A 19,831-nucleotide genomic window follows, 5' to 3' on the forward strand; every position below is an offset into this window, starting at 1 on the left:
CAAAGAGGTTGTGTCAGCCTTGTGCTTGGTCCAGCCCTTTTGACCTGGCCTCATGCAGATTGCTAAGTCTGTGAGGGCCACACGCTTCACACTCGGTCCAGCTCTTCAGGCTTGTCTAGTTGTCTTGCACTCCATGCTCGCTAAGTCTGTAAGGGTCACAAACTACGGCTATTTCTGTGTCTGTATTTACGTACCCGTCTTGTGTGTATGCATTTGAATACTACAGGAATGAATTGCCAATTTACAATGGACAGAGCCAAACAAATCACCAATAAAAATAAAACACCTTTCATCTGAAGGTCCCAGGTTCAAATCCTGGATGGTCAGTGAATTTTTTTCACTGGCTGTCATTTATGTATGTGGAGCTGGAGACTTGTGTTAAAAACCTCAAATTTTACCATAGTGTGTGCTACATTGTATACTCAATTTAATGGATTATAATATAGCCACAGACATACCTTGTTTCTGTTCAAAATTGTTTAAAAAAGTCAAGGCTACTTTATAACAAAAGCATTTCTTGTATTTAAAGCCATTGGTTATGGCACATGAAATTTGTATGCAGAAGTAGGACATGTAAGAGTCATGGCAACTCTCCCTGTGGTCTACCTGTCTTCCCCTTCCCCATATCCCCATGTGTGTCTTTACAAATCACCAGTTCAAAATCCATGACAGGTAAGATGTAGACTTGCTGAATCCTTCTCTTGGGAAATTGACAAATCACAAAATGCCTATTATTAAATGAATCACAACCATTTCAACAATAAAATAAATTGTTGCTGCTATAAACACCATCTCTAGGTCAAAAACCTGAAAGTCAATGTCATCATTTCCTATTCACTTTTGGTTTGTGTCTGCGTCTGTGTGCGTGCTCTTACGCCTACATGTATGTCCACTCTTTTGTCAGAAAGCATGTGCACGCTGATGCAACCTGGCCGATTCGTACCCGGCTTCGCAGCAGCAAGAGCTCACTATTAAGGGTGCCGCACTCTATGAACTGAGCACATTCTAGATAGGTGAACTGTACATTTCAGTACCTTTGCACACAGATCTGTGCTTTGCATAAGAAGTTCACAAAAATTTATACCACTTTTGCTGTGCTATCTGAATGGTTCCAAATTGCATACAATTCTATCTGACTGATCATAAACACTATCCGTAGGTAACAAACTAATTCATGCACAATTCTTTATGACCCTTCATCAAGTTCATATGATAATTATCCAAGTCTAAATAGTATTACAATTAACAACAAAAAAGTCATAAAGTTATGAACTGGAAAATTGTAATGAGCCAACTCATGCACATATTAAAACTACACTGACAGAACATTCAGAGTGGTGTAATAAAAGATGAAGCAGGTACTTCCTCCCATACAACAGGTGGTTCCCCATCAAGACATAAAACTAGAAGAATATGAGACATAATGTGGCATCATGGAGCATTATGTGGTGTGTGGTTTTCAGCTCAAATGTCCACAAATTTCACCTAAGTGTCATTTGGATCATCTAAAAGACAACACCAGTCAATAAAGGTTTAAATTCAAGGGTATAAGGCTAACTTAAACCCATTAGTGAGAGAAAGTGTGCCAGAAACGGAGCATTAAACGTCCATTACCAAATGGTCACCCATCACTTCACTGCAACTATGGAGAACTTTGTTACAAGTCGGCACAGGTAGTTTCATGCTATGGTGTTGGTTGTGAACGTGAATAAAATTACATAAGCTGATTTCCTAAATCTGTTTCCTATTTTAGGGCTTAAGGGAGTTGATATGATGGGTTTATTTCATGCTATTGTTGGTTGTGAATGTGAATAAAATTGCATAAGTTGATTTCCTAAATCTGTTGCCTATTAGGGTTTAATTCAGGGGAGTTGATATGATGGGTTACTTCTTCTACATCTTGCACCTTTTTTGTTTGCTTGATCCCAAGGGGGTCACTCTAACACGCAAGTGCTATCAAGAACTACCCACTTGTGTCTGATAACCTCTCATGCACCCTAAATTACACAATTGATGGTCATATTGGCAGTGGCAGATCTAGAGCAGTAGGGGGGGCACAATTTGATAATAATTTGGAAAATGTAACAAATGGAAAGCGGCCATCGTGTCGGGCTTGAGCAACACAGGAGTCTGAGGGGAGTGTTCTCCCCATGAGATGTGAGAAACCTTTGCAAAAAGAAGGCCTGATTATGCGGCTTTTTAGGCATGAGCCTACTCAAAATGTACAATTGAACATTTTCTCTCCTCTTTTCTCTCCTTCCCCCTTTTTTTTTGGGGGGGGGGCTGACCATAACACACAGTAACAGGCCCAAAAATGGTTAACTTTCCATTTCTGTTGCAGTAGGTAAAGAAAAACCAATGAAAAAAATGCAGTGCATCATGCGAGGTCTCAGTAGAAATATGCTGGTATACGGTGGATCGGATTATATGATCGGTATTCTGTTCCCCGGAAAAAAGCGGGTCAAAAACCTTTATTCTCAGTATAAACACGCTGAGTGGGTCTGCATGCATCATTGCTGTGTATAAGCCATTTATAATTTGGCAAAGATGACACATTCAATTGCCCAAAAACCTACACACGCACACTAACATGACACATCTGATTTCACTACCACAAGAGATCGCATTTCTGTAAAATGAGAATATAATTGGTGTGAAGACAGCAGAATTAAAGGAGTTTGTGAAAAGACAAATTGGCAAATTAGTATGACTGAAATTGTCTAGACTATGCTTTTCTAAATTGTCACACCTCCATGAAACATACTGTATCTTTTGAATGCTCTAGAGAATCTTTATCCCAATCTTGGGAATATTCCTTCTCCTTTAGACCAATTGACCTAGTTCCTCACATACCAAGTAGTCCTCTCTAAAACAACAGAGCTTATTTCTTTCATTGTTTTCACTTCAGTGAGTCCAACAAAGATGTCAACAATGATCATAGATTTCAGAAACAAAGCCTAGGATGCTTATTGGGTGGGATATGTAAAAATTTGACAAATTGCCACTTCTAGTATTAAAGATCTAGGGCTACACATTGATTTTGTTCCTCATGATGACACTGAACATGAGTCATGAATGTTTAGACAACATTAATAGCAGGGGGTCAAGGACAAGGATTGGCTTCTTCTATCATGATCATCCATCTTTTGTTTTTGTTTTATTGAAGGATAGAGATAGCAGCCTTTTTTCGCCAGCCCATCGGGCTGGTACCTGTTTCTGGGATGGGGTCAGTTTGCTCAAGAGATTAATTTTTATTGGTATTGGAATGACTTTTTGTTAAAACTTTTGTGGTTGAATTTTTTAAAAATATTTTAATTCGATGTGTAAGGAAAAGTAAGTATGTTTTGCCGTTTCAACGAATGAAAACGAGTGAGTATTACCAAAGTTATGTTTGAATTAATATGACTTTAAAAGTTTCAGGTATAGGCCTAAAATGTAACAATAATAGTTAATATACAGCATCATATGGTCAGCAGAAGAAAAGTATGTCATTTCAGTGTCTTTGACCCGGGGTCCTTGACCACTGAACAGCGTGATATCATGTTGATAACAGATCTAAGAATCAAAATCTTCATCATATGGACCATATTGATGTCAAAGTAATTATCTATCATATCCTGTGTCGCTTTTATGGATAAAAATGACTCAAAATGCTATTGATGAAATAGTTGCTATCATGAACATCAGTTTTGCCTTTTCAACGGGAAAAATCCGATGCAAAATAAAGTTTTTAGAGCCTAGCTATAATATGGGCATAATTTATGCATGTAGGCCTATAGTATTGAACAATGTACCCATTTGACATGCACTTATATATAAATAAATTGTCTTACTTTATTAATTTAATAACTTCTATGTTATAAATAAAATGACACATAACGTAAGTGAAGCTACTTTCTATCTTTTTTATTTGATTCATAAACTTACAGTCAAGACACACAAGAGTGAAGATTGCAGTGAGTAATCAGTCCTTTATAAATGTTCTTGCCACCATCTATCATAATTTTATAGTAAACTATACATTGCGAATTAATATCAAATTATTTTAAAATAAAAAATGTACATGTAAGGTGAGTTTATATTATGTTATATGGCGAATTTAAGGAGTATTTCGTGATCCTAGCATCCTCTTTTATGACATTTTCAGTAGATATCCACAAAAAAGCTTATTCTCAAAAATTTCAGTTGATTCCGATTTTGCCTTTACGAGTTATGCATGGTTATGTGTACACAATGTGTTGCAATTTTGTTCTGGTATACCAGAACGAAATTCAAATTTCACGATTACTTTGCTAACTAATTAATCTGCAAGAAATATTTTGTACATAAACATTATGTAGCCAGAGGTTTCCAGTGATATAAAAATCTCAACTTTTTTGAGAAAAGTTAGGGATGATGCTGTGGATCACTTAAATGCCCTTTTAACTAAAACCTGCAGTCAGTGCAGTGTAGTATTTGTGACGTGGTATATCGAAAGCAGACACTTTTGGGCAGGATCGTAAATGGAGAAATAGCCAAAATCTACCCGGGGTGATTTTTTTCACGATTTGGGTTTATGATGTTATTAATGTTTAAAATATTGTCTGATCGTTTCAGACCGGAATATAACTGGCATGTTGTATTTTTGAGACATTTTTCAAGGTAATTCCTACTCTCAACATTGTCAATAATATTTTTAAAGGCAGCTTATCTATTATTAATATTAAAGGCCCATTCAGTGATTTGCTCATCCGGACGATCGTAAAAATCATCAAAATTTTGGTACCGCACCTTTGTTATTACATAGATGTGCTAAGTCTGTGAATGGTTCAGCCAAAAGCCGTGTAGGCCTATTTAAGACAAACGAAGACATTTTACACGAATCTGTATTTTTAGATACTGACAGTATCTAAAATTAGCTAAAGTATTTGAATGGCGGGGCTTGAACTTCGTCAGTACTGCTGTTTTCTTCATTTTTTGCTTAATTTGGCATTTCAAAAATACCAAATGACAATTTGAATGACTTAGGCCTATCCTTCTCTTTTAAGCAATTTATAAACAATTTTAATTTTTTTACTCTTGCACTGGGATCACTGAATGGGTCTTTAAGAAATATGGTGTATCATGTCAAAAACAGACATCTTTTGGACAGCTTATAAATTTGGAGGCTTTCACATAAAGAGCTATTTTGCTCCACAACGCCGTTTTCCCCAATAAAATCGGACATTCCTAAGCGAAGAAATTGAGTTCGTAAGTTATGGTATTAAAAAATTGGAAATTGAAATATTGAGTTCGTAAGTTATGGTATTAAAAAATTGGAAATTGAAATATCGTGGGTAAAAAGCTGAAAAGACAAATAAAACCAGAACAGAACAATTTAGAGAACAATAATGAATTAATAATAATGAACAATAATGAATTAAAGAGTTGACAGGAGATTAGGAGTTAATGTTTTCTGCAGTTTCAGTGTACATCTTCTCACCGTTGATGGTTTGGTGGACTGTCATGTAACATGGATGTAGTAAGTCGTGATCCTAAAAATGCCTTTCACATTGACCAAAACTAATTACAAGACCTCTTCTACATTGAGGCTGGCTTTCCCTTTTAGAGGAATTTTTATTTATCAGCTGATGATCTTTTGAGGATAGAATATCATTTCTATGCATGCCATTTCAAGGTACATTTGACGTGTCTCGCTCGACCTAGATTCACTGGATTTATTAAAATTATTAAAATTATTTTCAAATAAATGCGACAATTTTAAACATGTGTCTCATCTATATTCACCCAAAAAATGTTCAAGATGCTTGCATTCAATATAACCTCAAATCCCAGAAATGGTTGAACATGCTGATTTTCAAGCACAGTGGAGAATTGGTCTCGGCAATGACAACCATTGTGTACCAACCGCTTTTGGAATCCCATCCCAAGAATTCTAATTTTCTACTTAGAAGACAATTTTACATTTGTCTGCCTGTGCAGGCATCAGAATAAACTTTCATGGAAACCTGAATGAAAAAGTATGTGGAAATTCCAAAAACTTAATCAAATGCATAACACTTGGGTGCAACTCGCAAATCAACTCGCAACTGCCCTTGGAAACTCGCAAATTTCAACTCGCAAATTTCAACTATATGTAGCATCTCGCAACTCGAACTCGCAAAATACCTTTACCCATAACACTTTGGTTACAAAATCTTACTTCAAGTTTGGACCTGGAAAATCCTTCTGCCTGAACCCAACAGAGGGCCAAAATGCATGACTGACAAATGTGACCAGATCTGGTCCAATCAGGCTAAAGTTGGCAATAATGAAATGGAGATATGCAAAAATTGAGGGATAAAACAAGAAAAAATAAGAAAATGAACATATAAAATGTTCATAACTATACCACCAAGTATTCAAGAGACCTGGGGCTTCAACATCAGTATTTATTAAATTGTATGTGCAATTTCTGACTTTGGTCTGAGTATATCAGATTTGGTTACAAATGCAGGGTCGGATCCAGGAATTTTTGATAAAGGGGGCGCCTTTTGGTCGACAACGAAAAAAATGTGTTAAAGGGGGTTACCCCCTCGAAAACTCAACGGTTTTGGCCCATTGTTTGCTGTTCATGGCGAATTTGTTCCTTTTTTTTAATTTCTTACAATTTTGTATTTTTAAGTTACCGCGCCCTTTGCTAGTCAAAAAATAGAGGGGGCGCGCGCCGGCTGCGCCCCCTAAATCCGCCCCTGAAATGCTATCATTGTGGTTCAATATACTTCTCCCTTTCATTCTTTTTTGCTATAACTTTATCAAAATTTTGCATCAAGTATAAAGGAATGCATAAACTTTTCTACAAAATGCATCCAAATCATAAGGAACTACAACAAAATGTAGAAAAATCTATTATAATTTGACCATATGGCTGCAGTGAAGTTTACACAGAATCACATAGCTAACAGGCAATCATGGGTAACTACTGCACTTTTTGAATACCTCTGCATCAGCGTGCAGCGGAAGGAAGTCAACCAGGTTTACATTTAGTTTAATGTATTAAATGAAGCCCCTGTGTATGCAGTGCTTTCACTACATGTTCCTCCTCTCATGATCCTACTATTAGGAAGGGGTTTGTAAGTAAGTATAACCTAAGCCAACAAATGCCTTCAGCTATATATTCAAATCTCATTGTAATTTGTCATGGCTTTTGAGTTTTCTTATGCAGTTAGTTCCCCTGGCTGGAAAATAAAGCGCTTTAGTATGTCATTTGCAAACAGTTGTTTGCTGTAGGGTGTTTGCCTACCTCACTCAACTCCTTTTGGATAACAATAGACATTTGTTACAACAAGGTTAAGTAAACTACCAAATGAGGACCTCTAGGGTGCATGCCAATATTCACTAAACATGCTACAGTTACACCAACAGTTCACTCCCCATGTTACAACATTATTTTACCATGAATTACTCACATAGAGCATCGGTTGAATTTCTTTCAAAACATTTTAAGGGTATGACTACACAAGCATACCTGGCCCTGGTGCTACATGTACTAACTTAAATGTGACACGATCAAGGGGAGTGAGTCTGATGTAGCTAATATTGTTTGTTATTATTGTTTTTACAATATAACAATATTGGCAAAAACAGTGTTCAAATTCTTTTGTTTTACATGTACCGGGTGTACCAAAAAAAGGTTACATGTAGATTTTTGAAAATAATCTAAGTTAATGTTAACAAATATAAATATCCTTTTCATGACATAATCTATGTACACTATACTAGTACCCCTATGAATGTCAAGTTCACAACCTATGTACTTAGCCCGCATTCCAGGCATTCTTGACCAAGCTCTTTACATGACACAACGCAACACGAGGTTCATTATATCGCCGTCACAGCCACCGTGAATTTGGCGGGGCTCTTGAGTAGGCCAGCCATAGCATGGCAGATATAGTATTTTATTATGATAACAAAGAATAAAACTTGTTCAATTCTATTTCAAAAGTTCAGTCAGATATGTAAAAACAAACAGCAGCGATTTCAAGTCAACAAAATCCAAGCAAGGTCTAAATGCAAAAGATTGTTATTCATTTCACTATGTTGATGACAAGAGATACAGCGTGCAGAACTGCTTTCACCAAAACGTGTTCTACTTTAATAACCATCTTCCTTTATTTGTTTCCACCAAGAGTCAAGAAGCTCTAAAACTGATTTATTTTCTGTGTACAATATTTAATTTTTCAATGTGTTTCTTTTGTGCAATAAGTTCAATAATGAAAAATAAGAGAAACATAAAATATAATAAAGAAAATGTCTCAAAACAAAAGTGTGCTTGTGTTCGACTTTCGTTGTACAATATTTTGATGACTAGCCACTCTTGACACCCCTGTTATCTTGCGCTCATAAGATAAGTTGCTTTTAAGATACGGGATTGAAACTTAGCAAACAGTTAAAAGAAGAATGAATAAATAATATCTGAAAAAAATCACATTGTTTTCTTGTACCATCACAAAATGCGGTTCATTTTCTACATGTAACCTTTTTATGGGACACCTTGTATATTGTTTTCAGCCATTGATAAATTGCTCATATCTTGGTAACCTGATGTCCGATTTGATTTTTGATGGGGTTTGCATCAAAATGTACCATAAATTTGTAAACTGCCAGAAAACAATGTGTAAAAAAATTCTAATTAAAAATTGCAGACATTTGACCATTCCCTTTAATCATATCACATAATTATAATTCAGAAACAACATCAACACCATATCCATATATCTGCTGCCTTTTGTGAGATAGTATTAAATTAACCAAGTACACAACTAGCTCATCTGGTTCTACCAATTTTATATATTCAGGAAATGGTATAGAAATAAACTGTAGTATTAATGCTCATCTATCCATAAGAACAATGGGTTTATTAACAATTGTTTTGATCAGAATTGATTTCAGTACCAAAGTGAGAAAGCTATGTAGATATCCATTGGGCTGATCTAGCACATGATTCAAGATCAATGGCTCTATATACAATCTTGATTTGCTGCACACCCTAGTTAAACACTTTCCCCATTCCCCAAAAAACATTTTTCACCCAAACAAATTAAAAGTTGCAACTTCACCCTAAAATTTGGTGCAAAGAATCACAGATTTGAAGACTAGCGCAAAGATTTATCATAAATATAATGTGTTTAGGTTCCGATCATCTGAAACATTTGAAAAGGCCACACAATAAATAATGGAGATTATCAAAGTATATGATTTCCCCCTTCTAATATTCTTTGGCTTTCGTCCAACCAAAGAATTGGACATACCAAGCCCCAGTGATGTTATGTTCAATTCAAACCAATATGATTACACAATATTTTGATTTAAATTAAGTTATAGAATTATAGTTATGACTTAGGGCATAGGTTAACTTATCATGCTCTTAAAATTGTTCTGAAACAATAAGTAATGATCTTGAAAAATCAATCCGTAATGAAATCAAGCTGCGCTTCAAATCAGCTACCTACCTGACTGTCTCGAAGACATGCGATTCCCTCACATGATGGCTGCTGCATGTAAGGCGCCCTCGCATCACTCGATCCATCATCGCTAAAGGACCAGTGGAATGTGAGATTGATTCCCATTGTAAGCGAGGCTTGAAGTACGACTTCCTCTCTGACAAAAACTGCTGCAGTAGCAGATGACGCTGATGGGAGGCCATCTTGGATGGGGATGCAAGATGGGATGTCATCCTGGCTGGGATGTAAGATGACCTGGAGGTCAGAGGGCACAGGTTGTACCACTGTAACATTGGTGAAGGCTCTCAGCAAAGACACTGGATTTCTTACTTGGACACCTGCAAGAGACATCGATACATCATACAATGTACATAAACACCCTTTTACAGTGAAAAGAACCCTTTTATTCAATTATTTGAAATGATTTAACCCAAATTACCCAATATATCAAAATTAGTCCTTTTGTAGTCCTTTATCATGATCAACAATTCACCCCAGTTGCTCCCTCCCACAAAACACAACACATTCCCAGTGATCACTTGCCCACCAGTTTTTATTCTGAATGAAATTTCATCGTGTAATGAGTTAATATCAAAATGTAGACTACAAAAAATTCATGCATGCAGGTAAACAGGCAAATACTATGTGAGCAACAAATTTTGCTTTGATAATTGGCTCCAAAATAATCTAAACAAAAATATGTAGGTCCCATAATATTGTAAAATCAACTTATTATTTTTCAATTTTCGCAAAAATTATTGATTGATTGATTTTATTCAAATTGATTCTGACTCATTTATAGGTATCAAAATATGCAGGGAAACGCGGAATATCAGGTGGGCAACAAATTGAATAATAATGATGATAAAGAATACCACAAACAAAATATGTGCACTATAATCTGAGAAAAAATTCTGAATGAGCATCTAAATACACACACGTCAGGGGGCGGCTATTTTTCTACAATATTGTCTATCAAATTATACGATTACAGCCAATTTTCTCTTCCCTACATCCACTCAGAGCTGCCGCTGGTATCCTATTGTTGTGGCTGTTTCTCTCAATGACAACCCAGCAGGAGCACATATCTTGCTCCCCAGTTCCTCTTGTTTGTTCATTTACTGCGGTTTCCACAAATTCCTTTTTAAAAGCCCGGGTCAACTTACAGAAGCTCTTCAAATAAATTTTGTAGTTCAAAAATGATTGTTTCGGTAAACTAGATTAATTTCACATTTTCCGGTAGTCATTAACAGATCCAACTTACCAATAGTCCATTCGCCTTCTTCAAGGAAGGTGTGCACCAGGCTAGCCTGAATGGATTCGTTGCTGGACGGTCTGGTGACAGCACTCCATTCTGACTGGCCCACAAACCACACAAAGTCGACTTCATCCAGTGAGCTGACATCGCCAGTCAAATTTGGTAAAGCTAGTAAAGATCACAGATAGAAATGATTTCATTAATGACAAGTTTTTAAATAATTAGTTATATTACAAAATAGAAAAGAAAATTTATGTGTTTGTTAAAATTTAAGTGTATAGGCTATACTGATAAGAATTTTGATTGTCCGCAGCCAAAAATTGGCCAAATATTAAAATTGGAATAGGATTTCAAGAGCTGTTTTATTTCAAGAGCTGTTTTATTTGGCAAAATGGGATAATATTTTTTTTTCACCAAAAATTGGAATCGGGAATTGTTTTATCAGGTGATCAAAATTACTGGAGTAATAAGTATGGCATCTGGCCTGGGAAGTCAAAGTGAAGGAGTACTAAGGTAGGGCTATATCCATTTTGTTATCTTTCTTTTTTTCTTTCAAATTAGCATTTACAAAATATTCCTTCAACTACAATAATAACAGCCTATAATATAAAAGGCATTTTTCATAAAAATATCTCAGTGGCGGTATATAAAAATCCCCCATCTTCACTGTATGACAACTTCATTCCCGGTTCATACTGGGTTTTATTGATAACTTGGAAGACAAAAAAAAGGAATTTTTTCCAAGGTTATTTCGTCATCTGTCAGCCAAGTATAGAACACAATGAAATGTTTCAAAATTACCATGGAATTCCACAGAATTTTGGTAAGTTTGAATATAATTTCTATTGCCTCTCATTACAGTAGCATTTGATATTGGATCTCTTGATCCAAAGGCTGACACTAAACTAGAATGATTCACTTTTTTTGTTGGGAACGGTCTTCTTTTCCTTTCTAAAAAATTTCATGCCACGAAAATGTCCACTTTAACAGTTAGTCTCAAACATATTTCAGCCAGCTCACTTTTTAGCTACTATTGGTTGTTTGAGCTATAAAATAAGCTCAATACCTTTTCACATTATAAGTAATATGTCGGAAACAATAATTTCTTGAACTAAACCTGAATTATGATTCAATACCGGTATATAAAATGAAACATTTACAAGTACAGCTACAAATCAAACTTATTTCAAATCAAACATTACATAGAAATGCACATGTATCCATTCAACATAGCTTTCAAGTTCATTAGCATTGTACCATGCCATGTCAGACCACCCAAATCCCTATGTATTCATTCTACCCATACTCTGCAAATCCCAAGCTCATGTTTTATTCCAAAACTTGCATTTTGTAGTCCTACATGTTACTACTAAGTAAAGTCAGAACATATTTGTCCCTAGTAAAACTTGCAAATCCCCCTGGCAAGTTGAAATCTCACTTTCGCAGTTCAGTGATGTCCTTTGTAATGGAACCTCAGATCACAAGGGAACTGATCAAGATCCAAGTAAAATCGCGATGTTCAAACAGCGAGTACATTATTAGCATGGTGCTCCGACATCGAGTTACAAGCGCTATCTTTGTACCAGAGAGTATTTAAAACCCTAGACCTGTGCCATATTTTATAACATGGTCTACGAAGTGGAGTCTGGTGACAGCACATACAAGAATTGAGACAAGCTCAACTAACATGATACGAGAAATATCAAGTGTACTCCCATTATTGGGTACAAAGGACATCTCTGCAAGGGCAGAAAGTATACTCCCATCATTGGATACAAAGGACATTGACTGCAAAGGCCACATCAATTCCAAATATCTCACTCAGCAACAAAGTGGCCCAGTCATACATGTACATAGTGCTATGATATGATTTTATACTATAAAAGTATTCATACTTTCATGTGCTATAGCATGTACTTCGGTATTTCAACACCCAGCACTGCATGCTTGCTCGGGGACTACTTTACCATTACTTGTTGGACTATAAAGCTAAATACAGACATGATTTTATGTAACTCTCCGTGCCCTTCATGTGTACTTCAGGCCAACATTATTTCTACAATATATTCGCATACTAAAGCCATAGACTGTAGAATATTATATCAATGCACAAAGTGTTGCATGATGACTAGGGTTGGGATTTTCAATGCAAATTCAATGCATTTTGATATCATTAATATAGTATGACATGAATACAAAATATCAATTTTCATATTAAAACTAGATGGACCGCGGTTCTCGGATGTCGCGGTTTTCGACGCACAGCGTCGACCGTGATGCCTCCACAAAAGGGTGTGATGTGGCACTTACAAGTTAATACAAAGCTTCAAGCCTAAAAGAGGAGACTGAATTTGACCTTAGACAACACTTGGATGACCCCAAAACAACCTTCCAATGAATCCTGGGTGACCCCGGATGACCCCAAAATTACCGCCCAAAAATTTGGCTCTAAATGTTGACTACCCACCAAGTTTCATGCCCATAGGATAGTTTTTACTAATTTGACCTCAGATGACCCTGGTGACCCCAAAATGACCTTCCAAAAATTTGGCTCTAAATGTTGACTGTACCCACCAAGTTTCATGCCCATATGACAGTTTTTACTAATTTAACCTCAGATGACCCCTGGATGACCTCAAATGACCCTGAAATGACCTTTCAAAAATTTGGCTCTTAATATTGACTGTACCCACCAAATTTCATGCCCATATGACAATTTTTACTAATTTGACCTCAGATGACCCCTGGGTGACCCTGGATGACCCTAAAATGACGTCAAAAAATTAGGCTCTAAATGTTGACTGTACCCACCAAGTTTCATGCCCATACGACAGTTTTTACTAATTTGACCTCAGGTGACCCCTGGGTGACCCCAGATGACCCCAAAATGACCTTCCAAAAATTTGGCTCTAAATGTTGACTGTACCTACCAAGTTTCATGGCCATATGAGTATTTTTGCTAATTTGACCTCAAATGACCCCTACATGACCTCAGGAGACCTTGACCCACTAACCAATACAAACTTGTTCTGTCTGGGGTCAATATGCATCCACCCACCAAGTTTGAGGAACGTGCGACCCCTAGTCTCCGAGAAAAGAGGAAAATAAAGAAAATGGGCCCCTTGACCTCAAATGACCTTTTACCTCAGTAGATGACCTTGAACCTCACCCAAAAAAAAAAAGTAGCCAGAGTTTGTGACCATGACCCACCTATCCTGAAAATCTGAAGTCAATCCGCCCATCCATGCCCGAGATATAGCCTCCGGACGGAAGGACGGATGGACGGAAGCACGGAAGCACGGAAGGACGGACATTGCAAAAACAGTATGCCTCGCGGTGGAGGCATAAAAACAAAACATCATGCAATTTATTTTTTGTTTTTATTATTAATAAGTCAACCATGAATGATCCTAGCATATAGAACTAGGTCCAGGGACACTACAAAGCCGAAAAAATAAATAACTTAAAAAAAAAAATTTAAAAAAATATATATATATTTTTTTTTTGGAATTTCGGGTATCCGGGCATGGATGTCCTGCCCGGTAGGCCTACTAGGCTACCCGGCGGGACTCAATTCCCGGACTCAGTCCCTACCTTAATGATGACTGGCTAAAGAGAGAGTGTAGGCCTACCTATCCACTAATGTGGACGGATGTATCATGTAGCCTACATGTATAGGGCCTATATTGTTCACTTGAAGCTACAAGTAAGGCTACACATATCAAGCCACTGGGTCGAGCCAGCCCTAAGGGCGTATTACACCAAATCACTGTGCCAAAGGAGCAATGGTGATGAGTTCCGGTTAAAAGTATATGACTACCGGAGACAATGTGGTGTCCTTAGGGACCATGTTCTTCGTCAGGTTAGCATGTTCTGATTTAAATGAAAAATGCTAACCTAAAATAGATATGAAATTATACAAATCGATTTCACAAGAAAAGTAGGCCCTGTCCGAATTACTGCTAACGGAACAAGTTTTAATGCTAGTTTTGGGGTTGAAATGGCGGCATCGCTTTTCAACATTTTTTCAAAAAACTGAATCTATAAAGTTCACCAAAATTGAAGCTTCAATGAAATTTCAGTCCTTAATTAATTAAAGCAATATTATAACATTATCATACAAAATAGATTAGCATTTCTTTGACATAAAATGTTAGTTTTTACTGTCAGATATATCCCCTTTTATTTTTGAGCCAAACAACTATGGCAAAGCAAAGAAAATTGGAATTTACTACCAGCGCGTATGTCGCCAATACGTACCACTCCTTCGGTCATGTTATGGTACGACCCTTTGTTGTGTAGATCACCGTCACGCACGCCGGGTACGGACTGTGTGTTATGAACGTCGTGTATGCGTTCGACTAATAATTCCATCGTAATAATAAGACGCCGGTTCCGGTAACGCTTTATTCAAAATCTCGGATTTTGACAAAACTACAGCACCTAGAGTCTTGATTTTTGCAGGGTATATTGGTTTAATAAAGTACAATATAATCGTGTAAAAAATGAATTTTAAAAAATCAGTGAGGGCGTCCTCAACAGCAAATGTTATAATATGGCTTTAATACAGGGATGACGTAAAAAAGTGAAAAATATTGTCACACCACGTAGAAAACGCCGCTTAAAAAAGTTGATTTTTATGTGCTTTTCAGAAGTTATTTGGTGGTCTACACCCCTAAATTTCAATTGGTCAACTTATACAACTTCACCCATATCCAGGCCTAGAAATAAGCCAATATTTTTGCGGCCGTCCAGGTCTTTCTTTTTAATGGTATGGCATGGTGTGTACAAAAGGTTGAGGGCACTCAAAGAAATCCAGGGGTGGCCCTCACAGGAGCCCATCTTGTTTTAAGGGCCTGCCTGGCCCCTATCCAGACATTTTAATGATATCAACAATTTCTCTCTCATATCATTGAGACTAGTGTTATTTCAATGCATTGGAATAGGAATTAAATTGAATTTGATTTTTGCCATTTTTCAATTCACTGAGAATTGAATCGAAATGTTTGGTTTTTCATTTCAATTCAATGTATTGAATCGAAATGTTTTTATTCTTTCGAAATGTGTTTTTTGTTCATTTCATGCAACATGTATTTTGATTCTGCTATTTCACCTGTATTGTCAGCTTATCAGTTACAATAAACTTTCTCCCTGAACTGCTTTTAACCAAATGCCTGGTAAAATGTATCAGTGTTGGTAATAAGAATTGAATTTGAATATGAATTGAATTCAAATGCTGTGAATTGGTATTGAAATTGGTTAGCAGTTAATTTCAATGCATTGAATTGGAATTGAATCAAATCAAAATTATTTAAAACAGAGAAGAATTGAATTGAAATTGCATCATAATGATTTGATAAAATAAGAATTGAATCTGAATTGAATTGAAATTCATTTTCTGAATCAAAATAACATTAATTGAGACATAGCTAACAAAAAGTAAATAATAATATATCTTAATATTTCCTATTGATTTTACTGCATTCTGCAATATATTACAATACTCAAATCTGAAAATTTAAAGTCAAATTTCGGTGTAATTTCTATAACAAAAACCCATTCATTTCATAGGCAACACAATGAATTGATTGGTGCACCTTCGATCTAACTAAATCCAATCAAAGTGAAGAGAAGACTGAAATATTGGCATAGAAAAGTAGGCGAATCTCAAAGCACTGCACACATGCTTCCATCAATTATTCATTTGGACACAATTTTCACACTTTCACATGCCTAAACCTACAAACAATGCCCCAAATCATTCTATTTTTAAGTTTCATCAAAATCTGTAAATCTCATTAACCTATATTTTTACTTCGCTTAAACATGTCCAATTGTCCATCAAGCAAAACTAGGCCTACATGTATGGCTATGACCCTGTTCACATTTGAACATTTTCTTCTTTCGACAAACCTCGAACGAAGATTAAAAATAGTTTTTTCCTACTGTGTACACACTTTTCTTCCTTTAACGAAGATTAAAATTGCTTCGTTCAATGAAGCTAAAAAGGTTGTTTCGACGAAGCTAATTTTGTAATACGCTCGCTTTGTTCGACGAAGGAAAGTGATCATGTGACAAGTGACCTTCACCGGCTTTAATATAGCCGGGCGTTAATAGCTTCGTTCGAGCTTCATTAATATTCATGAAATGTGTACAGTGCAATGTCTTTGTTTCATCTTCGTTCAACTTCAGCGTAATGTGCACGCATGCTTAATTAGTTAATCAAGATTAACTTATCTTCATCGAATGAAGAAATTTTCTAATGTGAACAGGTCAAAGATTCTCAATTTATGCATCAGGTAAAATATTACAGGGCTTGTTATTGTGAAACCCTACAGTCTGTCCACTTAGAAGTACAAACCAAATCTGTGGCATCGGGGGTCGATGCTTTGCGTCACACGCGAGTGCGACGCGACACGTAAAGAGCGTGGTGCACAAATCGCGCAGCAGTTGGCGCGCCAAAGAAGCATTGCACTGAAATAATTATTCTCATACCTCCAGTTTCCGAGGTCTATTTACTTTGTACTTCTATGTGGACAGACTATATTCAATCAAAGCCATAATGCACAATCTTTACAAATGAAATTGGTTAATTTTTTTAATTAAAACCTAATTTTTTGGCATCTTAGTACTGTAATTACACATGTCCCAATTTACACCTTTAATTGGAATCTTGTCTCAATATTCAATTAATGTCAAATTTACAACATTAAGTCCCCCATGGGCTGCATGTTTTACTGCTAAGATAGCAAGTGGTCTTTCTTTCATTGTATTTTTTGGACCTCATTATTTCGAAGAAGCTATACCATTTTTCACCTTGATGTGGCAGTGACAACTGTGACATCAACGCGTTGAGGCAACTGTTTCGCGCGTACATGTATGCAGCGTCTTTTAGCGTGTACATGTGTAGTATGTCAGCGCTTTGTGCAAACACGAGTGATTTGTAGCTTATGGCACTTTTGGCACTAATGTACATGTGTAGTATGTCAGCGCTTTGTGCAAACACGAGTGATTTGTAGCTTATGGCACTTTTGGCACTAATGTCACTGCCACATCATAGACTGCTTTTTACAGTCTATGGCCACATCAAGTTGGAAAATAGTATCTGGGTCAGACATGTAATGTTCAACAAATACATGTAAGTAATGTATGAAAAGCACAATATCTCCAAGATTTGAAAACTTTTTGCAATATTAATCTCTCTCTCTGGGTCAGATGGCGCAGGATTGGGCTGCTGTGGTCTTCACAAGAGTACGCCATCTACTTCTATCAAAAGCCAAACGTGTTGCACCAAACGTTCTTCACATCATTTGTCCAAGATGTTGATGGACGTCCCCTTCCACAGCTCCCTGAAGAATCTGCTGCTCAACTCCACCATCCTTTCTTACAATGTGGCCAAAGTAGCGCAATTTCCTCTCAATGATGGACTTTCTGATGTTTAAGTCTGTGCCAATCTTATTCAGGACCCAGATATTTGTCTTCTTGTTTTTAAATATATTAATACATTTTCTTAAAAGGCCCACCTGAAAATGAAATATTTCTGGGCATGAAAATTTTGAGAATCCATATCTCTTGCAATATATGCAATTGTTTTTATTCACTGCAAATACTAGGATCCAACACATTCTCATCTATCAGTCCACAGTTCTTTTTAAAACCCAATACCGTACATTTGTACATTCATTGAATGACCTTTGAAACTTTGGATACAAAAACTCATACTCTGCAACTTGAGGTTCAAATTTGCACTACCAGTGTTTAATTGAGGTTATTGGACTATGCCATTGGGATGAGGCCATTGTGGTCCATAGTGAAACGTTGTATGACAAAATGGTCTACTTTGAGTGACACTTTTTCTCTCTGTGTGGTTTTTACAGTGGGGTGTGAATAAACAGCTAGTAACACAGGTATGGTTCAAACCGCAAGATTCCCTTCAATTACAACCATTCAGTCATGCAATGAAATGTTTGAGTGATGGTCCCAGAAGACTTTCAGTCTCAACTGAAGAGTTATTGGTACCTGTCACACTGTTACTACAAGTTTTCACACTATCACCTTTCCATCTTCATCATGAATGATCTTTTCTATCTTTTTTTGTAATTTCTTTCCAAATTATGCATAATTTCAATTTAAATCTCATCATACCTTCTTGCTTTGCTCCTATTTTTGCATCACATTTCTTCCAGTTGACACATATTCTTCAGCCACAAGTTGGCCACAATGTGGGTGCACATGAATTACCTATGGTCTTTATCCTAAAACCAGAACAGGACTGGTATTGTATGGTGCCCTAGTTTTTTCAGAAATTTCAGCCAAATTTTATTAACTTGCAGTAGACAAATATATCAACTTTTCCACATAAGGGTCCTATAATTTATTATGCAAGACATCCCCTACAAGCATTTTACCCCAATTTTTCAGTTTGAAATATATAGAAAGTGTTTTGGTTTGACACAAAGTTGTAAACATTGGTAAATGGGTTTTCCCCCTCCTCCTACAATGTGTTACACCATCAATTATACACCACTCTCTCTATGCCATTTTTCCAGCCACCTCCCGTGGCTTGCTCGCCAGTTTTTTTGACATCCTCATCTCTGCAGGTTTTTTCTGTACATCATCAAATGTTGTCTCCTTGGATGGGATGAAATTAGCCCCTTCGATTCTAAAAAAAAAAATTTTCTTGCTTTCCTAATTGCATTTTTTTAATTCCATGTCCCATTACAGTCTTTAAGAAAGCACCCAAATCAGGTGATTAAAAAATAAAATGATAACTGATAATGATATAACATTAAAAAATAATAAATTTTTTTGGCAAATGTCAAAACTATGACTTTATTAAATGATTGCATACAACAAGTAAAACATTCTCAACCAAATAGTACATGTTAGTTAGGGGGAAAAGTTCACTTTGGTGACCACTCTCTGGCTAGTAAGGTTTGACGATTGATTCGACTTCTATGGACCATTTAGAAAAAAAATAGCCATCATGTCCCTCGCGAAAATCCCGGCATTTTTCGCTAGAGGCTAAAATCCAAAATGGCCGCCACCACCATTTTGAAAATTTAAGTTTTGAACCAGAGCACCTATAACTGTCACGTGTTCACCGTACCGA

The 19,831-nt window shown here is 36.5% G+C and overlaps 1 protein-coding gene across 1 annotated transcript in view; it reads right to left on the reverse strand.

Annotated features, from left to right (window-relative positions):
- The window catches only part of LOC140147368 (polycystin-1-like protein 1), a 118,593-nt gene that overhangs the window by 82,539 nt on the left and 16,223 nt on the right, over positions 1-19,831 (reverse strand). The window contains 2 exon segments of the mRNA XM_072169145.1: positions 9,471-9,799; positions 10,726-10,887. Of these exon segments, the coding sequence (XP_072025246.1) occupies positions 9,471-9,799; positions 10,726-10,887 (491 nt within the window).

Source organism: Amphiura filiformis, chromosome 3 (assembly GCF_039555335.1).
Source record: "Amphiura filiformis chromosome 3, Afil_fr2py, whole genome shotgun sequence".
Lineage (NCBI taxonomy): Eukaryota > Metazoa > Echinodermata > Ophiuroidea > Amphilepidida > Amphiuridae > Amphiura > Amphiura filiformis.